At 36.6% G+C, this 27,940-nt stretch overlaps 2 protein-coding genes across 2 annotated transcripts in view; one reads left to right on the top strand and one right to left on the bottom strand.

The window, feature by feature from the left end:
- LOC123869135 (chaoptin) overlaps positions 1 to 11,724 on the bottom strand; it is a 78,281-nt gene extending 66,557 nt beyond the window's left edge. The window contains exon 1 of the mRNA XM_045911881.1: positions 11,419 to 11,724. Within this exon, the coding sequence (XP_045767837.1) occupies positions 11,419 to 11,454 (36 nt within the window). The 5' untranslated portion in view covers positions 11,455 to 11,724. The remainder of the gene's footprint in view (positions 1 to 11,418) is intronic.
- Positions 11,725 to 17,373: 5,649 nt separating this feature from the next.
- On the top strand, positions 17,374 to 27,471 carry LOC123869136 (vacuolar protein sorting-associated protein 16 homolog). Its single transcript, XM_045911882.1, has 15 exons — positions 17,374 to 17,705; positions 18,117 to 18,306; positions 19,234 to 19,380; positions 19,943 to 20,069; positions 20,506 to 20,639; positions 21,161 to 21,336; positions 21,776 to 22,022; positions 22,588 to 22,844; positions 23,434 to 23,572; positions 24,048 to 24,182; positions 24,687 to 24,848; positions 25,026 to 25,245; positions 25,624 to 25,801; positions 26,611 to 26,811; positions 27,161 to 27,471. Exons 1-15 carry the CDS (start codon positions 17,656 to 17,658, stop codon positions 27,303 to 27,305), a joined length of 2,508 nt encoding a protein of 835 aa, XP_045767838.1. The 5' UTR covers positions 17,374 to 17,655; the 3' UTR covers positions 27,306 to 27,471.
- Positions 27,472 to 27,940: the final 469 nt, after the last annotated feature.

Here is a 27,940-nt window from a genome sequence, read left to right on the forward strand (position 1 = left end):
ATGGAATGATGGAACCCTCGAGCACATCATGAAAAAATATAACTCCACATTTCACAGAACAATTGGTACAGCTCCAGATAAAGTTAATGAAAAGAATAAACAAAATATACTAAAAAGATACAGACTACTACAATTATCAGCACCATCGCAGAAACGTTCAAAATTCAAAATTGGAGATTATGTAAGAATAAGCAAATACAAAGGAACTTTTGACAAAGGATATACTCCCAACTGGTCAACTGAAATTTTTAATATAGCTCAAGTTCAAAACACTCATCCAATTACTTACCTTCTAAAAGATGCAAGACAGCGACCTATTTTAGGATCATTCTATACTGAAGAATTACAAAAAACAAAACATCCTGATATATATCTTATTGAAAAGGTTTTAAAAACAAAAGGAAATAAATTATATGTCAAATGGTTAGGTCTGCCGCCTAGTGAAAACAGTTGGATAGATAAACTAAATCTTTTATAAACACATTTTATGTTAACAACTTTCAGTCTCTTATTATCTACGATACTGAGCAGAGTTCTCTTTTATTAAAAATGGAGAAACAACCATCCAAGCGTAAAATGACTTTGAGAAGAAAATCTAACAATTTGAAAACAAGTAATTCTGGTGCTGGTTTTAAGAAAAGCTTTAAGGATATTGTATCTCGCGCGAATAACATATCCATAAATTGAAACCTAAATGCAAAAAAGCTGCAATCGAATTAGCTCTTGCTGCTGCTAAGGAATTAGCAGCGACATCTTCAGTTAATGTACCGCGTATAATACCCATACCAAAGACAGGTGGGGTTTTGCCACTAGTCCCCATATTTGCAGGATTGTCTGCCGCGGGCAGCTTAGCGGGTGGTACTGCTAGTATAGTGAAAGCAGTCAATGCTATTAATTTAATGAAAAAAAAATTTCAAGAACTAAAGAGACATAACGAGAAGATGGAAACATTGTGTATCGGAAAAGGATTATTTATAAAGCCCTATGGTAATGGTTTGGGAATATACACAGCAAAGGAAAAAAACTGATTCGGCGGCTACCTAATCGTGCTCTAAGTAACTTGGATATTCTAAAAATTTCAAAAAATATTCCTTATTTCAGAGGTGTATTTATGAGAAATGAACTTCCAAAATATCCTTTTAAAAAAGAGTGTGGTATCATCAACTTAGATAGCTCTCAAAATCCTGGAACTCATTGGGTAGCCTATGCAAAAATAAATAATTACATTGAATACTTTGATAGTTATGGTAATTTGAAACCGCCTAAAGAATTTGTAAAATATGTGGGAGCGAATATTAATTATAATTATGACAATTATCAAGGATCTAATTCTTATAACTGTGGCCATCTATGTATCAAATTTCTTATTAATTTTTGGAATAAAAATTGAAAATAAATAGATGATACAAAAATATGTAAGCTCATTTAACCATCATGTCTATTACACTCACGATCGTGGGTGAAAAATCTATTCTAGAATCATTTTACGCCCCTCCTCTTATTTTGGAAGACGAATATGAGTGTGGCTTAGTATATTTTTCTGCATTTAATTCAATTCCAAATGTAGACTATAATAATAATGTGTTTGAATATGGAGAAGAGAAAAAAAGAATTCTTATTCAACCAGGTGCTTACGATTTACAAGATTTGTATGAATACCTAAAAGAAAGAGTTGAAAATTGTGAATTACAAATAAAATCTAACATCAATACAATGACATGCTCTTTGTACTGTACTGAAACTATAAACTTTAATTCAGAAAATAGTATTGGACCTATGCTAGGTTTTTCTAACGAAAAACTAAAAGCAAATAAATGGCATGAATCTACAGAATCCGTTAACATTCTACCACTGTCTGTCATAAGGATCGAATGTGATCTTGTACAGAGTTCGTACACTAACGGTTCTCCTTCACATATTATTTATGAGTTTGTGCCAAACATTCCTCCAGGTCATAGATTTATAGAATCTCCAAGTAATGTGATATATTTTCCGGTCAAAAGAAAGATAATTTCATCAATAACAATAAAAATTTTGGATTTGGAAGGCAATAATATAAATTTTAAGGGCGAAACTATTGTTTTGTGTCTTCATTTGAAAAAGTCAAAATGATCGTATTTAACAAAAGTAATTATTATAAAGAGTATAACCCAACTATTAAGAAAGTTATTACCAAGGAAAGTGTAAAACAAAGAAGACGTGTTAGAGTATATAAAAAAATTCATCAGAGTAATAAACAATTTCTTAAAGCCCTCGGCTTCAAAGTATGAGCCTCCTTCAGATCAACGAATTACCTGAATTCGATAACTCTATCGAGAGTTATGAGGTTCATACATATAATCCATACAATAACAGTTTCAATGAAAATGATGAAATTCGGATACCTATTCACCAGCAAGATATTTACGTGTTACCATCAGCCAGTTCCATTTACATTGAAGGAAAAGTTTCGGTGACTCATAAAGATCAAGCTGGCAAAGTTCAAAAGAAAAGTGTTGACTTCAGTAATAATGCAATTGCATTTCTTTTCAAGATATCCGATACGAAATGAATGGTGTTGAAATCGATCGTATTAGAAATGCTGGAATAACTACAACCATAAAATCTTTCATTTCAATGAATAGCGGTGACAGTAAAGCGGCTGCTGCTTGGGGTTGGAATATAGACGGATTTAAAAATCAAAATGGAAATTTTAATGCTTTGATACCCTTAAATAAGATTTTAGGTTTTGCTGAAGACTACAATAAAATAATAATAAACTGTAAACATGAACTCATACTTAACAGAGGTAGTACTAACATAAATAGTGTTGTCATGGGTAGCGATGATATTGTAGACATTGATATACAGAGAATCCAATGGCGAGTACCACATATTAAAGTATCAGATCAGCAAAGATTAATACTTTTAAGGAAATTAGAAAAAGATAATCCCGTACAAATAGCATTTAGAAATTGGGATTTGTATGAATATCCATTATTGCCAAAAACTACCAAACATTCATGGGCGTTAAAGACTGCTTCTCAATTAGAAAAACCTCGATATGTTATATTTGGTTTGCAAACTAATAGAAAAAATGTTAAAAACAGAGACAGCACAATATTCGATCATTGTACATTAACCAATGTCACATTATTCCTGAATTCCCACTATTATCCGTATGATGCTTTAAATCTCAAGTTTGAGGAAAATAAATACAGTATATTATACGACATGTACACCAAGTTTCGTCAGTCGTTTTACAACCTTCCTATTGATCCACTGCTTGATCTTCATACATTTAAAGAAATAGCGCCTTTATTTGTCATAGATTGTTCCAGACAAAATGAAAATTTAAAAACTGGTCCAGTTGATGTTCGTCTGGAAATAGAAACGTCTCAGGAAATTCCAAGCAATACCAGCGCTTACTGTTTAATCATAAACGATCGTCTTGTGGAGTATAGGCCGCTGAGTAACATTGTTCGAAAACTATCATGAAAATTATTGTGGACGTTCAAGGTTTTAAAAATGATCAAAATTACTTTCTGCCTAAAGAGATTGCTATAGTGTATAGTGATCGAGTTCAAGTTTTGTTAATAAAACCACCATATCCCTATGAATGGCTAACAGACACAGAAAAGAAACAAGTTAAATGGATTGAAAAGAATAGAAAAATATTATGGAGCGAGGGAATCGTGCCTTACGAGACCTATAAATACCATCTAATAGATATTTTAAAAAATAATGATATTTATTGTAAAGGCCTTGAAAAGCAGTTATGGTTAAAAGATATATTAAGTAATCCTAACGTACATAATTTAGAAGATAAAGGATGTCCTCGTTTATTAACATTGTATGAGTTGTATAATTCACATTCTGACATATATAGTTGTGTTTATCATCCGACCATCTGTGCGCTGAAAAATGTAACTTGTTTAAAAAAGTGGTGTATGAATAATAAAGTTTTAGATGATTAAATATGCTTGTTTAATTTCCATATACCTGCTTCTTTTATTTAATTTACTGATTATACTCGTATTGAAAACACAATATTTGGTGTAGGTTGTTATAGCCAAATAGTTGTTTTTCATGTTGTAAAAATATTACATTTGAAGAGTAATTTTAAAATTCAAGGTTTCTTAGTACCTATCTAGTTTTATCAACATATTTGCTCGTGCAAATAGAATGAATATTTCGTTCTTAAACCATGTGAATAGTTTGTTCAAAATACGGATAGTTGATTAATTTTTGCTTGGATTTAGCTACACTCCATTTATTTAATGTGTTGTTGAGGACAGTAGTTTAGAATTGGGGAATTCTGTATCAAAATTGGTGGCGATTTTGGATCACGGCGAGCGAAGCGAGCGAGCGTAGCGAGAGTGATCCAAAATCCCCACCAATTTTGATACAGAATCCCCAATTCAACACTACTAACGAGTGACGAAGAGAGCCCTGTTAATATTCACACGGCCGAAGTGGCGGGAATCAGCAATTTTTCCACAAAACGTTTAAGAATTCAGTCGTAACATAATCATTTATGAGACTTTGTTGCGTAAATTCCCCGATTTATAAAACGTGGGTCGGTACGTCGTTCATCCATTACGGCTATTTTATATAAACGACTGACATTGAAGAATGGAAGGCACTACACAAGAAATTGTCGACATAAGGGATTTTACTTACAGGAGAAATCCGTTTAGTACTTTTTTCCTTACCGCCTACACAGGGGGTGTTAGGTATATGAATGCCGCCCCTATTTGTCTATGTGTGTTTGACAATGGCATGGTAGCTCTTAACCGGATGGGACCGATTTTATTGCATTTCTTTCATTAGAGAGAGGGTCCGATCGTGATGGTTTTGTAATTACCTAGATAGTTTAGCTTTATATATAACAAGGATATTTCTGCGACTTCGTCCATGACATTTAGATTTTTTTAAATTCCGTGGAAACTTTTTGGTTTTACAGAATAAAATATCCGGGATGAAAGCTATCCTTGTAGCAAATTTCGTCAAAATCAGGTGAACGGATGAGCCGATATATTTTCACTTTTGAGGGATAAAATTAACAAAGTTTCGATTTTTAAAACAGTAAATTATTCAAACTTAATTTATAATGTGTTACAATACTCGTTCAACATTAACATTGTAAATAATGAACAAACAGCTCTGAAAATAAATTAAACAATAGGTAGGTACGTCCGCTGAAGATTTCTCTCGATTTATCAAAATATATGCAAGAATATAATTGCGTTTATCTAAAAAGAATCCTTGATTTTCGATATCTCTGAAATAGAAATCAGATTGGTATACCTAAGGCTATGTTTAGATGGTGCAAATTTGACGCGTGTTCTCAAATTCACGAATCTTTTCAATAAGCTTCATTTTATTGGATTTATTAACTATCGCGTCTAAGCCCAAACAAAAAAAAAATGCGCGTAATCTTTACGCGCGGTTGAAATAAAAGTAAACGTGCGCGGGATTACATTTTTTTGAAAATGAGTCAACAAACCGTTTTTTTTATCGTTACTGAGGATGAGTATCGGAATGGGGTATACGGTACTTCCGCGCAAAAAAAATCTGAGCTACTCTGAATTAAATTCCAAGTCGCACTCAAAGACACAAAAAATCGTGATATATCAGAGGCATAGCCGATCCATCCATCTATAAAAACTCTACTTTGGCACATTTTTAACCCCCGACCCAAAAAGAGGGGGTATAAGTTTGACGTGTGTATCTGTGTGTCTGTGTATCTGTGTGTCTGTGTGTCTGTGTATCTGTGTATCTGTCTGTGGCATCGTAGCGCCTAAACGAATGAACCGATTTTAATTTACTTTTTTGTTTGATAAATAAAATCAAAGCATTTTCAGGCCTATGAGAGCATGACAAGACGATGTGTGCCACTGTTCGGAGCAGCTAGCCTATTAGCGACTTTTATTTAGGCTATGTGCTGATCTGTTGAATGTTAGCGTGCGGCAACTACTTAATTACCGCTAACGGTTTATGATTTGACGTGTGATTGTCTGATGTGGGAGAGTAAAGCTAAGACTATACAAGTGTAAATTAAAAATTTTCAACACCCCCGACAAGTGAAGGTTACAGTAACTAGAAAAGAGCCGATAACTTTCAAACGGCTGAACCGATTTTCTTGGACTATTCCGCTCCTACGATCTAAAGTATCTGAGTTTTCCAAAACATCATTTTCAAATAAATAATTATGTATATCTAGGCAACGTCCATCTTGACAGCTTGACATTTGTCAATTGACACTTGAATATTATGAACCTAAGGGTTATCTAACCTTCTTTTCTACAAGAAAACTAGAAAAGAGCTGATAACTTTTAAACGGCTGAACCAATTTTTTTGGATTATAGCTAAGAACACTCTCGATCAAGCCACCTTTCAAACAAAAATAACTAAATTAAACCCGGGTCATTAGTTTAGGAGCTACGATGCCGCAGACACATACACAGATACACACGTCAAACTTATAACACCCTTCTTTTTTGGTCGGGGGTTAGAAAAGGTCCCAACTCAGCATAATGCTGTACTAATAGTCCTTCACCTGAATTCTGGCAGTGGTAATTTAATCTTTACAGATATCGCGGCAACTCTACCTAATCTAAAGATCTTATATGAATAGAACGAATACAAGGCCAAGTTTTCTATGGCCAATAAAATTGTGTGCATTTCACACAAATCCTCGTAAAGCCACGTATACTGTGCCGTTTGGACTAACCGGCTAATACTCCAAAGTGACATCTCAATTTAGAAATCAGTGTACAAACACAGTATGTAAACATTTTAAGGAAAGTAGTCTTGTTAACAAACATATAATATTACAGGTATAGGCGGGTCGGTTACGGCGTAATATTTCAAATACTCAACTTACTTGTGAGGAAACCTATCGGCCCTATCGCTATACACTTTTACTCACTTTCACACTGGTCACCTTAGGGTCATTTTATTAGCTATCAATTATATTTTATCACTATATCCAATGCCTTAACAGGGCTCTCTCCGTCACTTACTCCATACAATCGTAGTCCCAATTTCATTTGAATATTAAGCAACCAAAGTCAATGAAATTTTGCAGACATATTCTAGAAACTAATATCTGTGCCTGTGGTATTTTAGATTTTTCTAAAAATATGTAGTTTTAAAATTACAGGGGCTCAAAGATTTGTATGTGAATTTTAAAACCGCGTAACTTTGAAACCGAATATTTTAACGGAAATCTGAATTTATTATATATTAGTTCCCGGAACGTTTCTACAATATTCCATTGAGTATGATTGGTTAGTATTCCAATGAGAGACGAACTACGTTTGTATGGAGCGAGTGACGGAGAGACTCCTCTTAAAGAGTTTTGTCAATGTAAAAATTTGTCATTATATTATTATGTGCAATAATATTGTGCTTAATAAATGCAACAATATTATTTTATCTTCTGTCTATTGCTTACCAGTTCCCACGGCTCATCTTGAATTTTAGAACAGAGATACATTTGAATCCTTAATTCTTACTAACGGACATTATGATTCAATACAATCAATCCCGGATTCATTCATTTATAATACAGAAACGATATTAAGAATCCGACAACGGGTATGTATTGGTTTCTACATGATATTTACCGTGATCGTCGCCTGAACTATCATACGTATTCGAAGACAGCCTGCTTCCATCTTAGACTATATCGGTATTTACCGACTGTATCGTACTTACCGATTATATCAGTAGGTACCTACCACCAGTACCAAGTGAGATTGCAGTTAAGGACTAGCGTGTCATATAAAAGAAGCTATATCACACTAATGTTATAAAGGCGAAAGTTTGTATGTGTGTGTGTGTGTGTGTGTGTGTGTGTGTGTGTGTGTATGTTTGTTACTCTTTCACGCAATAACTACTGAATGGATTTGGCTGAAATTTGGAATGGAGATAGATAATATCCTGGATTAGCACAGAGGCTACTTTTTATCCCGGAAAATCAAAGTTTTTAAAATCCCGTAGGAACTGGATTTTAAAAAACCGAAATCCACGCGGGCGAAGCCGCGGGCATCTTCTAGTATATAATATTATTAAACGTATTTCATTTCATGACATTGGAAATTGAGGAAACTATAAAGAACGCTTTTCTTTAAGTACTTTCACATTTTACTTTCTCATGTTACATTGTATTAATAGTAAAATTTAGTTACTTAAATCATTAAAAACTTTGAGGCTAGACGTTTCAATAGACAATTTCGAAATTATGTATTTACTAATGAGTCATAAACACTACCTTGTCGGTAAGAGTCTACCTACTGCTGAAAGTGTTTAGAGGAGCAATATTATTGTGTCCAGATATTGTTAGTTATTAATAAGTAACTATTATAGCGTTAATACTTTTCAAAATAACTTTTCCTGCAATTAAACCTTATAATAACTTATCTCAGTTTAGGATGGATGCACACTGACTGATATTGCCGGAAGGTCTAGACTCTAGCCTCTCTAAGTCTCTAGTTGTAACGCCTAAGGAGACGACTTTCCATTATTTATTATAGTATGAATTTTCTTGGGATAATAATGCGGTGGGTTCCCAAGTCCTATCGCATATGACTCTTCTAAAAGAAGGAGCGACTGCACAGCTATAGTACCCAAGCAGTGAGCACCTAGCTTTACAATAATCTCTTTACCTCATCTTTTTACAAGACGTGGAAGTTGTTAGTAAACATTGATGTAACAAATGACGTAGTGCTTACAAAAAATGTTACACTTACCACAATTCTCTTACATAAATTCTTCAAGATTTTTTAAATTTTTTTGTCAGCTCACCTCCGAGAAATTATTCTGAAAGGTTGTATTATTGTTGCGGAACCTACTCTTCATAAAAATTTACGTACGACTGTTTCTTTGAAGGCTTTTACTAATACGCCATGGTGGCCAGGACTATGGTAAGGACGTTGGCTTGCTTTTCGAGGAGTCCGGTTTTCGATCCTGGGCACGCACCCCCAACTTTTCAGGGTTATGAGCATTATCATCATCAGCCTGTGGACGTCCACTGCTGGACATAGGCCTTCCCTAAAGAGCGCCACCACGTATGAGCATTAACGGTTAAGTAAAACATCGTGAGCAAACCTGCATGCCTGAGAGTTTCCATAATGTTATAAAAGGTGTGTAAAGTGTGCCCATCCACACTAGGCCAGCGTGGTGGTGGTGGACTATGGCCAAAACCTTCTCATTCTACGAGGAGACCTGTGCTCAGTAGTGAGCCGATGATGGATTGATGATGATGATGATGATGATTTTAATTTAGGTAGAAGTAGTCAATATAAAAATGTAAGTACACACTTTCACTATTACATAAAATAATTGAACACTACACAAACGGAATTCATTATGAGATTCGAAAAATATTTCGGATGAGGATTGATTGATAAGCATACATTATAATAAATTGTAGGTATAATATCCGATAATTCAATAATATAAAGTACGAATTTCCGCCTTATAATATTTCCTGCAGGTGTCATTCATTTGAAGGAAACAATGTGAAGGTAGGTAGACTATTCTAGGTATTCTAGCAGTGGATAAGTAGTACCTATTTATCCATAAACACGTGAATGATTGTTTTTTATTATTACAATATTATAATCTAAAATAAGGAAAAGGTATATTTAGGAAGTGCTAATGTTGAACATAAGAACGCTAGAAGTTTGCTAGCTTTTCACGGTTTCTCTGTTTAACCGATCTTGACGAAATTCGATACAGAAGCTTGCATCCGGGGGATGGACTAGGAGAAATCAAAGAGTTCCCATGGGATTCTTAAAAGCCTACATCCACAAGGATGAAGTTGCGAGCATCAACTATGGAGTAGGAACTATCATCAATTTGTAATAAAATGATATGAATTTTCATCTTTTTCATAAATCAATTGTTATAAATCTGGTAGAGTGTAGAGTGAGTACCTAAATAGCTTGAAAAAAAATCTCTCAGAATAGTTTGTCTTCAGTATCGATTTACGAAAATATTCTCGCCTTTCTATTCATAAGACAAGTAGAAGCTATTTACTGGTTTGTGTTTCCTTGTAACTTTAGTGGGTCACGTTCAGAAACGGTGATGCAATGTAGGTAAAATGGCCAGCTCTATTAAAGTTTCGTAGGTACACCTATTTGACTTTAATACTTTGTTGCATTGTAATACAGTAGCCTCATTGTATCGTTCAAAAGTTATTTACTGTTGTGTTGGCAAACAAATTTTCACATGAACAAAATAGACCACAATTTTTTTTATTTTGCTTCACTAGGTATTTCAAAATATTATTGACCACAATCGAACCTTATCATCATCATCTCAACTCAACTCATTGCTGACCCACTACATAAAATGGGTCTCCTCTCAGAAAGGGAGGAGTTTAGGCCATAGTCCACTACGCTGGCCAATTTCGAATTGGCAGACTTCAAACACCTGTAAGAAAATTGGTGTAGATACTCAGGCATGCAGGTTTTCTCACGATGTTTTCCTTTACTGTTAAAACAACTACCTACCTAATATTTAACTAGGTCTAAAAACTAGGTAGTTACCTATAGTGTATTGAAAATTTAAACGTTAGGTATAACGCGTCCCATCTTAGGCCACATCATCACTTTCCATCAGGTGTGATTGTAATCAAGCGTTTCCATAGAGGTAATTAATAAAATAATAAAAAAAAACTCCAAGCAAAGTAAACAAAAAGTAAAGACAGGTCTATACTAGACACTGGCTGCAACTGGTGGCGCCTCTCGAAAAAAGTACAAAAAGGTACCTACCTACCAAGACCAATTCACAGCACACCTTCATACCTACCTATTACGTGGTTTGTTCATAACCTGAGGTAACCAATGATTAACTCTCCAATTATTTTAATTGTAGAGCACTCTACGTAAAAAAACGTGTTAAAACTTTAAAACTTAAAATAGGTAAAAACTGTAAACTTTTACAAAAAAATTAAGCATTCTATAGCTGTTGTACCAACTACAAATTGACAGAGACGGCTCGTGGGATAGGGATGCGAATAGCAGGAGGGAGGTAGCAGGAGGCATGGCGACATTGAATACCTACCTTTATTTTTTAACCGACTTCGAAAAAAGGAGGAGGTTTTCAATTCGTTGGAATCTTTAAGTCAACAGTGACCTGCTACCCGCGCCCTACCTGACGATCTATCTCAGTGAAACGATATTTAAGTTATGTGGTAGGTACTTAGTATACAAAATATTAAATAACCCCCTTATTTTGGATACTATCTATAGAAAACCCATGAGGTGGGTAAATTACAACCAAGAAGAACAAACATGAAATTTTGAAAAGTTCACATAAATGAAAACAAAATTAGTATGAACTTTCCGACCTCAAACTCTACATTAATATTAATAAGTAGGTACTTATGTTAAAAACGTAGGTAATATTATGCTAAAAACTTGCCTTTGACGTTGAACCGACAGAGCTTTTGAGATCCATAGAGCTTACACACAAAACCACTTCAAAAACTCGCAAGAATAATTCGCATCATTTCACATAACACCACAGGATAAAAACCACTTTTTGATGTCACACCGATAACTTCTACGTGGTGAAACACTTGACTAGCACCTAGTCTTTTTCGTTGTTATTTTTTTCGCTTTAAGAGTTGGTTTAAAAATAAGCTAACGAGTGTGGAATGTAGGTGCGCAGACGCAGCGAGGCATGCAGACTGCAGAGGGCAGAGACCTGTAAGACCGCCGCTCGCGCCGGCCGCGACTCGAGTACCGTTGTTCTGAGAGGGAAACAGTAGGCTTAGTATAAGGTTGTACACCTCACCAAACGTCAGAGAGAACTAAAGTGAGGAAACTCTCGGTTTGATCCTGTTGCTCGATTACCGTAAAATGACAGCTGCAATGTCACGATCTCAATCATCTCTCATTAGTTTACGCTCACTTGCAACAAGAAGTCGTTTCATAGCCTACCTAGCGTCAAATGGAGGAGCATTTGACGCCTGCCTGTGTATGTGAAACCCCGACATTTTGTTAACAGGGCTCTCTCCGTCACTTGCTTCCACTCGTTTCATACAATCGTAGTTCCAATTTCATTTGAATATTAAGCAACCAAAGTCCATGAAATTTTGCAGACATATTCTAGAAACTAATATCTGTGTCTGTGGTGTTTTAGATTTTTCTAAAAATATGTAGTTTTAAAATTACAGGGGCTCAACGATTTGTATGTAAATTTTTAAGACCGCGTAACTTTGAAACCGAATATTTTAACAGATATCTGGAAAACCACAGACATAGATATTAGTTTCTCGAATGTGTCTGCAAAACATGGACTTTTGTTGCTTAATATTCAAATGAAATTGGAACTACGATTGTATGAAGCGAGTAGAAGTGAGTGACGGAGAGAGCCCTCTTAAAAGATTCCTAAATATCGTGAACTATACCAACATTGATAGAATTTGAGCGTCGAGATACTTTAGCGTTAAATGACTTTAATGGCTTTGTTTAAAGCTCAAGTTTACCCATACATCTACTCCCAGCGCTCCAAGTAGAGACGTTGCGATTTACGAATGAAAATAATATGTACCTAGTTGAAACTGATTTTTTATTTTATTACTTTTTAAATCAAGAAACTGTAAGTTCATTTTACTTTGACGTCATTTCGTTTCGTTTCTCGAATTCTATCAGAGTTGGTGAAATGTAAAATCTCATACTAAGCACACAGCTAGAGTGCCTGCGATTGTAAACATTGTTCACAATTTGTTCTTTCAATCGTAATTAAAGTTATTTAAGTTTGTTATTGATTTTATGGTATTACCTATTGCCGTTTCTAGATTTTTGAGGTACCTATACAAATTATATTCCCTGTCTTACTACCAGTGCCTGACCGAACCTTCAGTTTCGGCCACATTCGGCCAAAAAACACAGTAGTAGCAGGGTACTAAGCATTGTTAATTAAAGCTTAGTACCCTGGTAGTGGTGCTTGGATGAACAATCGCTGCGATATACTCTGGTGTTATGTGTAGGTACCTATAACGTAACGTAAAATGAGACGTGTGCGCGGACGCGTATGTTTGAGTCTATTTCCATGTAAAAGACATCAACGCGCTCAAAAAGCATTTATGCCTCTATGCGTTAACGGTAAAGGTTAAGTCAGACACAACGCGTGACGGCAGTGAGGCACTACGTTAACGCAGTTAACCTAAAAGTAGTAATATAAGGAACTAGCTGACGCTCGTGACTTCATTCGCGAGGGTTAAGGTTTTTGAAAATCCCGTGAGAATAGTTCACTTTTCGGAATAAAAAGTAGCCTATATCACTCTCCAAGTTTTTTGATAATCATGCAAAAGATCACCTTGTGACATAATTATAGGACAAACAAACACACTTTCGCATTTATTATTTGGGTAGTGATTGTAGATATTCACACTAGGGAACGTGCGTAGGAGCTGCATCATACAACCCCGTACGTAGTACTTGTGCATTAGACGGAGGCGCAAAACATAGTGTATGACGTGCAACCAGCTAAGTTTAATGGGGGCCAAACTAAGCTTTATTTACTTGCGCATAAAGGTGATAGTGCAGTGTGCCAGCTCGTCCTTTGTATCTCTTCCATGTTTTGTTTTCAGTATACCAGGTACGTCAATGTACATAAAGAAGTTTGCTGCTATCAAAATGACTCGGTTCTAATATCTACTTTATTCCATCTGTAACAATACTCTATGTAATAATACTCTATATGAGCTGACTTTTATTTCTTACAGTTTCTCTTCCATCCTACATACATCGTACACACGTTCAGATTGCTCTGCTCTTTCCGTCACGCTACGCTGTCGTCGTGGTGTGTTTGTCCATGACTTTAGTACTTTTGAATAACAAATTACTTCCCTATGTTTAGCGTAAAATCATGGTAACTGACCGAAAATTTTGCTCTAGCATTTCTAGTTCTATTCCATAACAATATTACGTAAATGAGGATAATCACTTCTAATTACCTATTGTTATTTATGCACCTCTCTACTATTGCATTACTGGTTTGGATACAATTATGTATTCATTCAGAAACAGATATTTACCAATCAAACTTCAAGGTTGTAGGTCTAAAAACGCTTTTTTAGTAGGGTTCCGTGCCTCAAAAGGAAAACGGAACCCTTATAGGATCATTTTGTTGTCCGTCCGTCCGTCCGTCGTGTCTGTCAAGAAATTAACCTATAGGGTACTTCCCGTTGACATAGAATCATGAAATTTGGCAGGTAGGTAGGTCTTATAGCAAAAGTAAAGGAATAAATCCGAAAACCGTGAATTTGTGGTTACCTACTGTTTTCATTTTCAAAGTAAAATAACTATACCAAGTGAGGTATCATATAAAAGGGACTTACCTGTACTTTCTAAAACAGATTTTTATTTATTTTTATGCATAATAGTTTTTATTTATCGTGCAAAATATCGAAAAAAATACCCGAGTACAGAACCCTCGATGCGCGAGTCTGACTCGCACTTGGCCGGTATTTTTGGAGACAAAGGCTATCAAAGTGCTAAGTTAGGAAAATTAACAGAAAATGCAGAAGATGACTAAATGGAGTCAGTTGGTTTAGTCATATGACTAGATTATTAATTAATCGTGTAGGGTACTTTTCTACTTAAATCATCATCGCCTGCCTATTTCTGAAGGGTTTGGCTTAGAAGATTTGGATGTAGTCCACGCTGGCGAAGTACGGACTGGCAACTTGTATACAGGTTGAATTGAGAACCTAATATTTTATGAAGACGGTTAAATAAATCTCTATTTTCCGAATCAATAAACAAATTCTCTTCATTTATCTTATTGTTAGCACACATACTGTCACAATCTGCAAACAACCACAAGATTGATTTCAAGAGTTTTGGATGCCGTATGTCAATAGTTGGAAACCTACTTTGATTTATTTCACTTTGGAAGTTGCAGAAATAAACAAAGTACGCACAATAATATACGGAGATAGAGTACAAAGTAAGTTTTTTTATTTCATCACAAGTTAAGCCTTGACTGCGACCTCACCTGATGGTAAGTGATGATACAGTATGCCAGTCTGAGATGGTAGCGGGATATCTTGGAAGGGGGTGGTAAGTACTTAAGTAAATTAGGTACCTAACTATATTGTTTTACATTCTCAATAGTCAGCCATCAGGAAATCATTTTTTGGTGAATTCAGGAAGGTTTTGTAGATAGGTACCTATTTGCCAAATTACAATCGACTTTGTGCCTATTCGTCCCGCACAAATCGCTAGTCACGAGCACGACTCAGTTGAGTGTTCGTATGATAAATTACACCTTTAAATTATCTGTCATCATCTCTTTCACACCTATCACATTCCACCATAAACGAAAAGAGAAAGCAGAATCGTGGTTACTTGGATTATTCATGTAAAATTCCTTTAGTCCACGGACAAGACACAAGTCGTGAGAAAATGGATGCCCATAGCCCGCAAACCGCAGGCGTTCATGCGCAAACGAATTAATTAATAATTATCTGGAAATATTTCGTATCTAACAAGTTCTATGCAAAAAATAACGCGTCTCATTAAGAGGGCTCTCTCCGTCACTCGTTTCATACAATCGTAGTTCCAATTTCATTTGAATACTAAGCTACCAAAGTCCATGAAATTTTGCAGACATATTCTAGAAACTAATATTTATGTCTGTGGTTTTCCAGATTTCTGTTAAAATAATCGGTTTCAAAGTTAAACGCACTTAAAAATTTTCATATAAATCTTTGAGCCCCTGTAATTTTAAAACTACATATTTTTAGAAAAATCTAAAACACCACAGACACAGATATTAGTTTCTAGAATATGTCTGCAAAATTTCATGGACTTTGGTTGCTTAATATTCAAATGAAATTGGAACTACGATTGTATGAAACGAGTGACGGAGAGAGCCCTGTTAATGATGTAGGTAAGAAATTATAGGTACAGGTTCTCGAAGTCATTGACTTTGGCTTTGTTTTGGAATTTAATAACTAGGTACCTAATTCAGAGCTTATTTTATTTTAAATACAACAAATAACTAGGTAAATACCTACCTGGAGAGGAAGAAGAGTTCTAAAAAAACAGCGCTAGACCATGGCGCAGTGAGATTATGTTTTATAAGTACAAAAATAGTTTAATATCCGCCCCGGCTTTGCTCGCTCAGAATTTAATGTACCTACTCTCTGCTCAGCTTTCTATTGAACACTCAAACCACCCTCCCCCTTGGCTGCAGTCAGGTTTATATAGAGAAATGGCAGGGGTAGAGACGTCTTCAATCATCATTGAGGCCTGCGCCAAGGACTTGCTGAGGGCATCTAAAAGAATCATTCTGTTTAATTGAGCTAATAACAGCGATATAATATGTGTAAATCCATATCTGTGGCAAACTCAGAATAATTAAAACTATGGCGCTCCAAAATCAATGGTGGCCAATAATGACTTCATTTCCACATTAATGAGTACATAATTATTGCCTAACCAGTAAAGAAATCATCAACATAATGAAGACCGGTAGGTACAGTCATGTTTAGCTGGAAAGCAGTTCTTCAAGGGACAATTTCCTTTAGAGTTTTTCATAGGTAGTTAGAAAGTGAAAAGCGTTAAATACATCAATGATTAAAACCCGTACAGTAAACCGGTAGGCATGTTGGTGTCTAAGAATCTGTTTGATTATAACATTTTTGTGGCTGGTATAAAAACAGAAAGTATTGTATATTCTATCCACGGAGAGAAGTTATTATAGGGCTATTTGTATTACGTAACCTCATACTAATGGCAGCCAAAAACTCAGTGGGCATTAACCATTTTGAGATAACTACCTCCCAATTATTAAAAAAAATAAAAAAGAGTCAATTTCCCATCAGTTACTCCTTCCTATCTTATCTTCTTTATATCTGTGAAACAAACAATGTTGTACCTAGGTATTGGGGAAAAGTGACATCAATAAAATATAATGTTTTTGTAAGGAATACCTCCTTGTATGAAAGGTGGCTTGATCGAGAGTGTTCTTAGCTATAATCGAAGAAAATCGGTTCAGCCATTTGAAAGTTATCAGCTCTTTTTTAGTTTTCTTATAGAGGTTTTTGAGTCGGGGGTTTTTTAAATTTTGAGTTATTGTTTCTTTTGCCGAATGCAAAAATTAAAAGTATGTTTTTTTTTTACTTTAAAGTTATTAGTATTTGCATGTGATTAGTTTTTTATTAATTTTAATTTCGGAGCCGATAACACCAACACAGCGTCGCGAGTCGACTTGATAGCTACTTTCTAAAGTTACCCGTCACCAATATAAATAAATATTACCAATTTGATTCGATTCTATTCTTAACTTGAATGCACCCATAAAAATTCTTGTTTTCATTTGTCAATGTCATATCATATATCAATCAATGTCAAAGTCAAACTCAAACTGAACACGAAAATAGAAAACACCTCACAGAAAAACATTTTCATAGATCATTAAATTAAATGTAATTTTCATATAAACAAGACAAAAAGTTGTATGATTTCAAAATCAATCATAGCAATATGACTATGTGGTCCGTGCTTCGAACTCCACAGGCCGCAGAATAATATGATTTGAGTCAGTGTTGTTGAGTGTTTTGTTATCACTGTGACAAAGTGCTGTGTTTATTTAATTAAAATACATAATTAAACGCTGATTTTCTTGATTAAGTATACAAAAATGTCGGCGTTATTGACTGCAGATTGGTTTCAATTAGATGCCTATTACAGGTTTGTCCTTTTTTACTTTTTAAATTATTACTTACTTATTTTCTGAGAGAAAGCTTATTGGGAGCTGCTAGTTAGTCTTGGCGAGCCATATTGGTCTCTGCGAGAAACAGACAAATCTGTATGGTACAATGTGCAGGATGTGATACACATCAAATCTTCTCGAGCACACTCAATGGTTGTTTCACTCCAGCACTGGAGTATCCTCAATAGACTGTGTGTGTGTAAAGTGCACTGTTCTAGAAGATTCGTATGGTGTTGGTGGTGAACATTGCTTTATTTTCCTGCTTCTTTAGTAATTCAAGGGTGGACAGTGCCTATAGCATTCTGCACATTGTACTGGACATATTCGTCTGTCTGGTGGAGTATAGTGAATTAAGCTTGTAGTTTCTTGTATTTATTTGAAATTTACAGGAAGTTTGACCTATACAACATGGTGTGGTCTATGGACGAAGGTCTAGGCAACATGATTGTGAGTGGAGCGCCATATGGTGGACCAGTCGCTGTGGTGAGGGACAAGAAGCAGTTTGTGAGGAATCCCGCCACTGCTAAGCCAGTTATAACCATTTATAACTGCGTCGGTAATATTATATCTAAGATTCTGGTGAGCATTTTACTTATCTATGAACAATGTTGATATTACTAACTTAAGAGTTAAGCTGAGATCTGTAGAACTCACTTTGACTTTACTCAGACTTAAGACACTGTTTAAATGAGACAGCGCTATACCGCTGGCATAAATCTGTCTCATTTTTACAAACTTAAGTCTAAGCAAAGTCAAAGTGCACTCTATAAATTTCAATCTAAGGCTAAGATAAACAGAATGTGCTTTTACTTTACTCAGACTTTACTTAGAGTTAAGAACTGTCCAACACATTAAGAGCCCAACATATTGCTTCCTCAAGCTACGTGCCCTTCACCACTTTGACTTTGCCATTCAATGAGGCATGTGAGTTACTTATTATCATATAGTGATGCTGTGGTGATAGAGTATGGCTCTATGCATTTCCCACTGACTGATTCTTCTGAGAGCATTCTTATCAGGGCATAGTTAGAAACCTTTGAAATTCTATTAATTAATAAATAGTGGGAGCAAGGTCACAATCCTTATCAACATCATTATTATAATCATTATAATAATATAGTTGACTGCCTCATTGGTCTAGTGGTTAGCATGGTCAAGTGCGAATGATAAAATGAAAGTCCTGGGTTCGATTACCAGGGCGGGTCAAAAATAGATATTAGTTTTCTGACAAAAAATTCTCAGTACTACCCTGGAGTTAGGAAATAAAGCTTCACTCCAGTGCCTTAGACTGCAATGCTAAAGCAGTCAGGCTTACACCTGATCTTTCTCTAATCATGTCAGGCTGCAGTCTCATTGGACTATGGGAATATGGGAATATAGAGTGCATCTGTTTTGCACACCCACTTGTGCACTATGAAGTATTTCCTGTGCAGATAGCTAATCTATGCAGCAATTAGAAATTTGGTCAGTAAGACATTTATAACAAGAAATTATGTTACATTCTAGTGGAACAGTGGTAATCTAGTGCATATGGGCTGGTCGGATGGAGAACAGTTGCTATGTGTGCAAGAGAGTGGTGACGTACTGTTGTATGATATCTTTGGTGCCTATCAGAAGACATTCAGTATGGGGCAAGAAGTTAGAGATACAAAGGTATTCTACTTAATTTATATTTTATCTATTTAAGTTTTGAGTCAAAAAATTTGCTATAAGTACTTATTAGTTTTTTACTTTAGAGTTAGACAATAAGAAGACAAAATAAACCAGCCAAGTGCGAGTCATACTAAGGACAATAACTGACGCACCCTGGTTTACACGCAACGAGGAATTACACCAGTATCTTCATATGCTTGTTGCTGAGGAAATAAACAAGTACTCCAAAAACCACAAAGTTCGTCTTGCCAAGCATCCAAACCCACTTGCCAACTCACTTCTAGCCGCCCCCAGAATTAAAAGATTAAAACGAGCTGACGTGTTTGATATCTGATGGACGTTGGAGCAATGGCCCTTCCATTTTAAATCTCAAATTTAGCCCAAATAATCTGCTTATAGTCCCCCGACTGATTGCAGATAATAACAGGAAAAAAAAAGTGCGAGTCAGACTCGCGCACTGAGGGTTCCGTACTCGGGTATTTTTTCCATTTTGAACGATACCAGAACCTTTGAGGTACCAGAAACTTTGTGAATGTACTTTTTGAGCATGTACTTATTCTAGGTATGCAAGGCGCAATTGTTCTCGAATCCTCACGGCATTGGCTTAGCAGTTATGACGTCCACAAATCGCATGTACCTACTCAGCAACGTGTCAGAACCTAAAATACGATCCGTACCAGACATACCTAGTAAGTCATTCAGTACATTTTTGTCTTGTCTTTGAAAATGTAACAATGATTCCATTGTAATAGAACTTTTAATCAATGTTTGCCGTACGATTTTCCTATATTTTGTTGAACGATCGATGTATCTTTTCATGGTACTCATCCATGAATTCTATTTTATTGAATTCTAAAGTGAAAACACACTTTGCTAAATAATTTTTTCATTGTATGACAGTAAAGTTTTTCTTGGGATAATAATCATCAATATAATAAAATCTTTCTGCATACAACTCGGTTGAGAATGGGATTTCGATGCTTTAGTTGAATGGATACCGGCGGGATTTTAGTGACTGAAATCAGCAGCATAACATGCTCTCCAAATTATGAAAAAACTTTAAATGAAAAGGCCAAATACAGAGCCCCAAAGTCATAACTCTGATTTTTGTTCTTATATTTTCAGGAGCCAATGAACCAATAAGCTCATGGTGTGTACTGAGCTCAGGCCTCAGATCATCAGCTGTTATTGGATTCCTCGTGTGCAGAGATAAAGAGGTCTACCGCTGCCAACTCGGTGAATCCAGAGCTGTTCTCATGGTAATAACGGTTTATAGCCATATCGAAATCTGCGGAACTGGCGGCATCTCTGGGAATCACACCCTAAGTTCCTTGCCTTATAATATACCCTGAGAAAAATGCTACATTTGCATATTCTAAAATAGATTCTTATTTATTTTTAAGCCCTTTAGTTTTTGACTTAAGATGAAAAAATACCATCTTCAATCACATTTACACATTGTATAAATCGAATCTTTAGAAGAAATCTGCCGATTTTCTTGCTGGTTTTTCGCAGTAGGAAAAGTATTCCAAACCTGAGGTAGACCTATTTGACAATTCAAAAGTTCTTGTAGAAGTTTATTTGAATGAAAAAAATCTTTTTATTTTTATCTCCAAAGTTTGCAGCGTTCAAAATCTGAAGTATTTAGAATTGATAAACATTACAGGAAAAGTAAAACATTAGAAAAGCATTATAATTGTATTAACATCCCAGCAAAATAGATAGCTGCACATTTTAAAATCTGATATAGTTGAACAATTTCCTTTCCAAATGATTTCAGCGGCCAGACATAAACAACGCGTACACGCAAGTACTATCAATAGTACCATCACAAAATGGCCGCCACGTTGCCCTTTTCACCGATTCCGGCATTTTGTGGATCGGTTCATCAGATTTCAAGAACAAATACTGCGAAATTGATACAGGGTTAATAAAACAACCCAAGGAGCTAGTTTGGTAAGTTCTGTACTTTTCTATTCATCTATACTTTTATTACTTATAAAGCATATTATACAATCGAAGATTATGTAAATGATAAAAAAGCATGGATTTGACTCGCTCCAGCAATGCGCGGGGCCGCCATTGCTTGTATAGTGTGGAATTGTAAATTGAACAATTGAAAAGAACAACCACCGAGTTTCTTGCTGGTTCTTCTCGGTAGGAACGGCATTCCGAACCAGTGGTAAATTATTTTGACGAATCAAAAGCACTTGTAACAGTTTATATTTGAATAAAAATCTATTCTATTCTATTCTATTCTACTATTATAAGCAACCTTAAGCTTCAGCCGTAGGTTGTGGTGATAGCCGATTAATCTCGGCTTCGGCCAGAAATCGTCTTCCGGCCGGGCACTACTTCCATCTTAGATTATGACTTACCTTAAAAAATCTTTTAGGTGTGGCTCCCAAGCAATAGTAGGTCACTGGGACGATACAATGTGTATCTACGGCTTCAATGGTTCAGTGGTAAAGTATCCATACGACGGCCCGTTCCACCTCATACCGGAAATGGACTGTGTCAGGATTATATCGGAAATGTCGCATGAGATGCTGCAGAAAGTACCTCTAGTTGTGGAAAAGATATTTAGACTAACTAATATCGCGCCGGCTACGTATTTAGTTGAAGCATCTAAGGAATTTCAGGTATGTGATTTTTATATAAATTACTAGCTAATGCCCGGGAGCGTATATAAGTTTCCGTCGTCTATTATTGTCTGTCAAGTAGAGATGAACTCAAATATATATAATACGTCCCCGCGAGACGACGAGTTCGGTAAACGCCTTTATTAGCTACCGTATAAGAGTCTAAAAAGCCACGTCCACTCAAGGACGCCAAATAAGGTATAGTTTTTCACAAAAAACGCTCATAAGAAAGCGTCGTGGATTCATCACGAGTACTACACATATGTATAGGTCTATAGTTATATTTTAATAAATATACCTAATTAAATACTTTACATGGCGAAGAAAAGCAAAGTGGGAACGATATGGAGAACCCTGGAGGATGTCTATGCCCATGGGCAAACTGAATGAAGCGCAAAAAAAAAAAACACAAAACACCAGTGTCAAAAAACATCATTTATTTGTTTAAAATATATGTACATATCATTAATGTAATTTAACTCAATGTAATTCATTAAATAAAGGCTGATATTATTATAAATACTTTACGAATATTCTCGATTAAAAAAAAAATTCACTGTTACAGAATCGCAGTCATAAAGCGGACGAGCACATCCGTTACATAAAAACTGACTTACCGACCGCAGTACAAGACTGCATAGACGCGGCCGCCTTTGAGTTCAACACAGATGTTCAAAAGATGCTCATACGCGCCGCTCAGTTCGGTAAAGGCTTCATTATGGACCCGGTGTTGACTGACCATTATGTCACCACTTGTAGATGGTTACGAGTGTTGAACGCTGTGAGAGACCCACGAGTCGCCATACCTCTGACTTTCTTACAGTATCCTTTTTATACATAATATCTAATATAAGTTGTAACAAAAGGCGCGCTTTCTCTTCTATAAAATAGTGAATTTTATAAAATTGCTTCATGAACTTTCTTCTCTAGAAGAAGAAAGGGGTAGTTTTATCTGGAGAATATTTCTCCCTGCAAAAGTAAATGGTCCAATAAAACCTTTGAGTTGAACACGGGCTTACCTAAGGCTCACATACGCGGCGCTCAGTTCGGTAAAGGCTTCATTATGGTACCGGTGTTAACTGACCATTATATTGTCAGCACTCGTAAATGGTTGAGAGTGCTGAACGCTGTCAGAAACCCAAAATCCACGGCTTGCTATACCTTTCACTTTCTTGCAGTATCGCTTTTTATGCATATTGTAATTTGAGAGTAATTAGGACTTTCCTCTCGAGATGAAAATAAATACATATCCTGCCTCAGTAGACTTTTTTGAAACTTTTCGACTTAGTCGAAACCATAGCTTAGAGGTCAAAAAATATTAATACACTTAAATGAAATCAACAACAACTGTGTTTGATGAACTGTTTTAAAATACGTGTGTAAGCTGATGTCCTCAACATGTTCAAACCAGAGTTCAAAACCTAGGTGAAAGAATCCTTCTAGACAGGCTAATATGGCGACGCCTGCATTGCCTGGCGGAACATATCGCATCATATTTGCAATTGAAAGACGGCAGGACGAGGGTACTGTCGCATTGGGCCTGTTACAAGGTAAAATATCGGTTTGTATTATTAGAATCGGTAGGTTAAAAAATCTTATTATTATAGTGATGATGCCCGCGACATTGTGTTGATTTTAATCAAAAATAGAGCATTCCTCAGAGAATTCAAGATGTTTAGCTTCAGAAAATCTTAGATGCTTCTTAATCATAATAATTTATTCTGCCATGGTACATACCATGCTTTACCGGCATTAGAGAAATACAATATGTATATTCCTAGAATAACCCCTACCTCAGTAATAAGAAAACCGTGGAAAGAGGCTAAGAACTGGTAAGACAAGTGGTTCAAGGAAACCTAGGCATCAACAACTTTACAACATTTTGATTAAGGCTATATCACAAATTACGAGACGTGTATTTTCAAAGTAAATTGACTTGAAAAGACGGAATTATAGTTTAATATTTCAGCTGAAATTCCGGATGGTTTTAGAAAGGTATTGAACAAAATTTTAATCACTTTCCAGGTAACACAGCCTCATTTAGACAACGAAAGCGCCGCGCGAGAAATAGGTGAAAAGCTAAGAAACATTCCCGGAATCTCATATTCTACAATCGCTATGAAAGCTGCCGAGAAGGGGAGGAAGGCGTTAGCTATCAAAGTAAGTCTTATTGTAATAACCTTCTGACCGAATTGCGGCGAATTGACGTCCACAGGCTGATCATCATCATCATCATCATTGTCAACCGATAGGCATCCATTGCTCGACATAAGTATCTTGTAGGGACTTCCACACGCCACGATCTTGCGCCACCTAAATCCAACGGCTCCCTGCGACTTGTTCTATGTCGTCGTTAGTGGAGGAGGGTCTGCAACCGCTGCTCTCTCCGGTGTGAGGTCGCCATTCTAACACGGGATCTCAACGTCTATTGGTTTTTGGAACTATAGGGCACGTAGGCCCACTGCCACTTCAGCTTCGCAACCCGCTGAGCTACGTCGGTTACTCTGGTACTCCTAGGGATCTTAATCCGTATCCATATAAGTATCTATATCCGTATATTCAATCCCCTCTTGTATATACCTCCCTCCATCGCCCTCTGAGTGACTGAGCTTTTTTATGAGGCCTATAGTTAACGACTTGGTTGATACGATAATCTAATTCCAGATCTTAGAGTACGAAACGCACAGTAAGCTGCAAGTGCCACTGCTGTTGACGCTGGGCGAAGGGCCCACGGCTCTGCTGAAGGCCACGGCGAGCGGCGACACGGACCTGGTCTACATCGTGCTGCTGCATCTCAAGGAGAAAATGGGCAAACACGAGTTTGAGGTGAGCTTTTGATCCTAACCTCTCTAATAAAAAAAGTAAATAAAAAATCTAACAATTCTGACCATCAAAAGAAGTAGAATAGTACCTACTTTGAATCAATGAGTTTGAGTTTAAAAGCAGTGCATTTGATGCCACATTAACAAAATAATTAATCAAATAATAACCTAAAAATTCCAGTTAACCATACGAAGTTTCCCACTGGCGCACGCATTATACATAAAGTACTGCGCAAGTCACAATCGCGAAGCGCTCCGCAAAGTATACGTACAAGAAGACGATTTCACGGGGCAAGCGGCAACTCATATACGCGACGCCATAGACCAGACCAACCCGGGCAGTGTTGAGGCCTCGCTCATATCCGCTAGAGAGTGCTACAAGAAAGGGAAGAATGACTTGGGTAAGTCTATCTCCCTTCTGTGTCATACTTCACAAGACAAGCTGTGTAGTGTAGATGCCTCGCTTATATTATCCACTAGAGCTAGGCTATTGCTTACGCCCTTATCCGATCTCTGATCCAAATCCAAGCTATTCAGTGAACATCTTTGACATATCTATGTCCGATTTGAATCCGAGGCACATGTGAGATTGTCTCATGGATGACGTAAGCGGAGCTAGTGCCTAAGTTACCATACAAATAGTTCTATGACTACTTCGGAACGTATTTTCACGGATTCGGATCGGATGTAGTGCGTAATCGCCCTAAGGGGGATACGGCACATAATGTTGTAGAATCTAGACATAATATATTGAGTATATTATGTAACACCTTTTCCAGGCGTATCAATATGCGAAGAGGCGCGTAAACTCTGCAAGCAACAATCGAGCCTGCAAGAAACGTACGGACAGAGCTTCGTGGGTCTCTCCCTACACGACACTGTGAAGAAGTTGCTGGAGCACGGCGAGATCAAACTCGCAGATAAACTACGCTCAGAGTATCGGATGCCTGACCGAAGGTACTTCTACTGCTTACAAAATTTTTAGAATATAACCTCGGAACACAAAAACATCCATGTACCTACACAAGTGTAAATTAAAAATTTATAACACCCCCGACAAGTGAAGGTTACAGTAACTAGAAAAGAGCTGATAACTTTCAAACGGCTGAACCGATTTTCTTGGATTATAGCTAAGAACACTCGATCAAGCCACCTTTCAAACAAAAAAAACTAAATTAAAATCGGTTCATTAGTTTAAGAGCTACGATGCCATAGACAGATACACACATACAAACTTATAACACCCCTCTTTTTGGGTCGGGGGTTAAAAATTGATCAAAAATACAGATAGCAGAAAATTCCTATCCACGAAATGAAGTTTGTATTGCGCTCACTCTGATGTAATCCCAAATCATAGAGCCAAAAATCTCAGTGGGGGTTAACCATTTTGATTCACCAACCAATTACAAAAATATTTTCAAAGAACATTCAGAATCCAATTCGAAAATGTTTTTAAAAAACATTCCAAATTCAATTAGAAAACATAGTTTCGTTGGTGATTGGTTGGTGGCTCAAAATGGTTAGCGCCTGCTGAGATTTTTGCCTCATCATTTGATCATTTGTATGGGATTGTGGAACAGAAAGAGCGCTATACTAACTTCCTTCAGCTAATTGCCAATTGGCTATTGCTTCTCTGAACAAATTTTACCAAATTTTGTACCAAATGTCCTTCCCGGGATGTAAGCTAACTCTGTACCAACTTTCATCAAAACTAGCAGACAGACAGACACTATCCCATTTATAATATTGGTATGGATAAAATACAGGTATTGGTGGCTCCGAATACTGACGCTAGCGGAAAGTGACGACTGGTCGGAGCTGGAAAAGCTGTCGAAATCCAAGAAGTCCCCCGTGGGGTACGAGCCCTTTGTGGACGTTTGCTTGAAGCACGGGAAAAACGATGAAGCCTTGAAGTACCTGCCCAAATGTCGCGACGACATCAAAGTCAAATACTACGTTAAGGCTGAGTAAGTGTTTTCTTAATTATATCCACTTAAGGTTCAGTTGTGTGAGTGGTTAAAGTTATTTTACGGTTACTTGCGGACCGAAGGACAGACGGCCCGTCCGTCTGTCTGTCAGCAAGCTGTATCTCGTGAACCGTAATAGGTGGAGAGTTGAAATTTCCACAGAATGTGTATTTCTATTGCCGCTGTAACAACAAATAATAAAAAATTTAAATGGCTGTCACAAAAAGTGTTATTTCTTGTACGATGGTACGCAGCCCTTCGCGTGCGAATCCGACTTGCACTTGGCTGTTTTTTTTTTTTGTTTTGTTTCCTAAATAAATCTTTCCATTAATAAAAATGTAATTGGCAGGTTCTACGAGCAAGCGGCCATGGTGGCGTTCGAGCAGCGCGACGAGAGCGCGCTGGCCTTCGTGCAGAACAAGTGTCCCACGCGCGAGGCGGGACAGCACGCCAAGATCATGGCGCTGCTGGAGCAACTCACTAGTAGAAAATGAGTTACGAGGCTATTGCCACTCAGAACCTTATCCAACATCGTGCAATGATCGAACACCCCCACTCCCATCGGACCGATTTTCAGTTTTCACCTATATATACTACTAGCGACCCGCCCCGGCTTCGCACGGGTGGACATTTATTTTTTCTATTTTCCGGGATAAAATATAGCCTATACGGATTCGGAAGAATCCCTCTAAGTAATGGTAAAAGAAATTTTGAAATCGGTCCAGTAGTTTTTGAGCCTATTCAATACAAACATACAAAGGTTTTCTCTTTATAATATTAGTATAGATACAGATGTATTAAATTAAGAAAAGAGACTGTAAATTCTCATTAAGGTTTGTATTTGTGTGTTCCACCATAGCGCTTAAACTACTGAGCAGATTTTGACGAATGAGGTGTCAATCGATTCATTATTGTGGTCCGGGAGACATGGACTACATTTTATACGAGAAAAATCGACCTGACGAATGTTACATTCAAAAAGTGGATGGTCTGATGGTCTCCAAAAAATTTTTTTGTTATTGTATCGAGTAGGATATCAAATCAAAAAGGAAAAAATTCATACATGTAAATACAGTGCAATATTAATATACATTGAGCGACAGAAAAACAATTTTACTTTCGCCATCTA

The sequence above is a fragment of the Maniola jurtina genome, chromosome 10 (assembly GCF_905333055.1).
Source record: "Maniola jurtina chromosome 10, ilManJurt1.1, whole genome shotgun sequence".
In the NCBI taxonomy this organism is placed as follows: Eukaryota; Metazoa; Arthropoda; class Insecta; order Lepidoptera; family Nymphalidae; genus Maniola; species Maniola jurtina.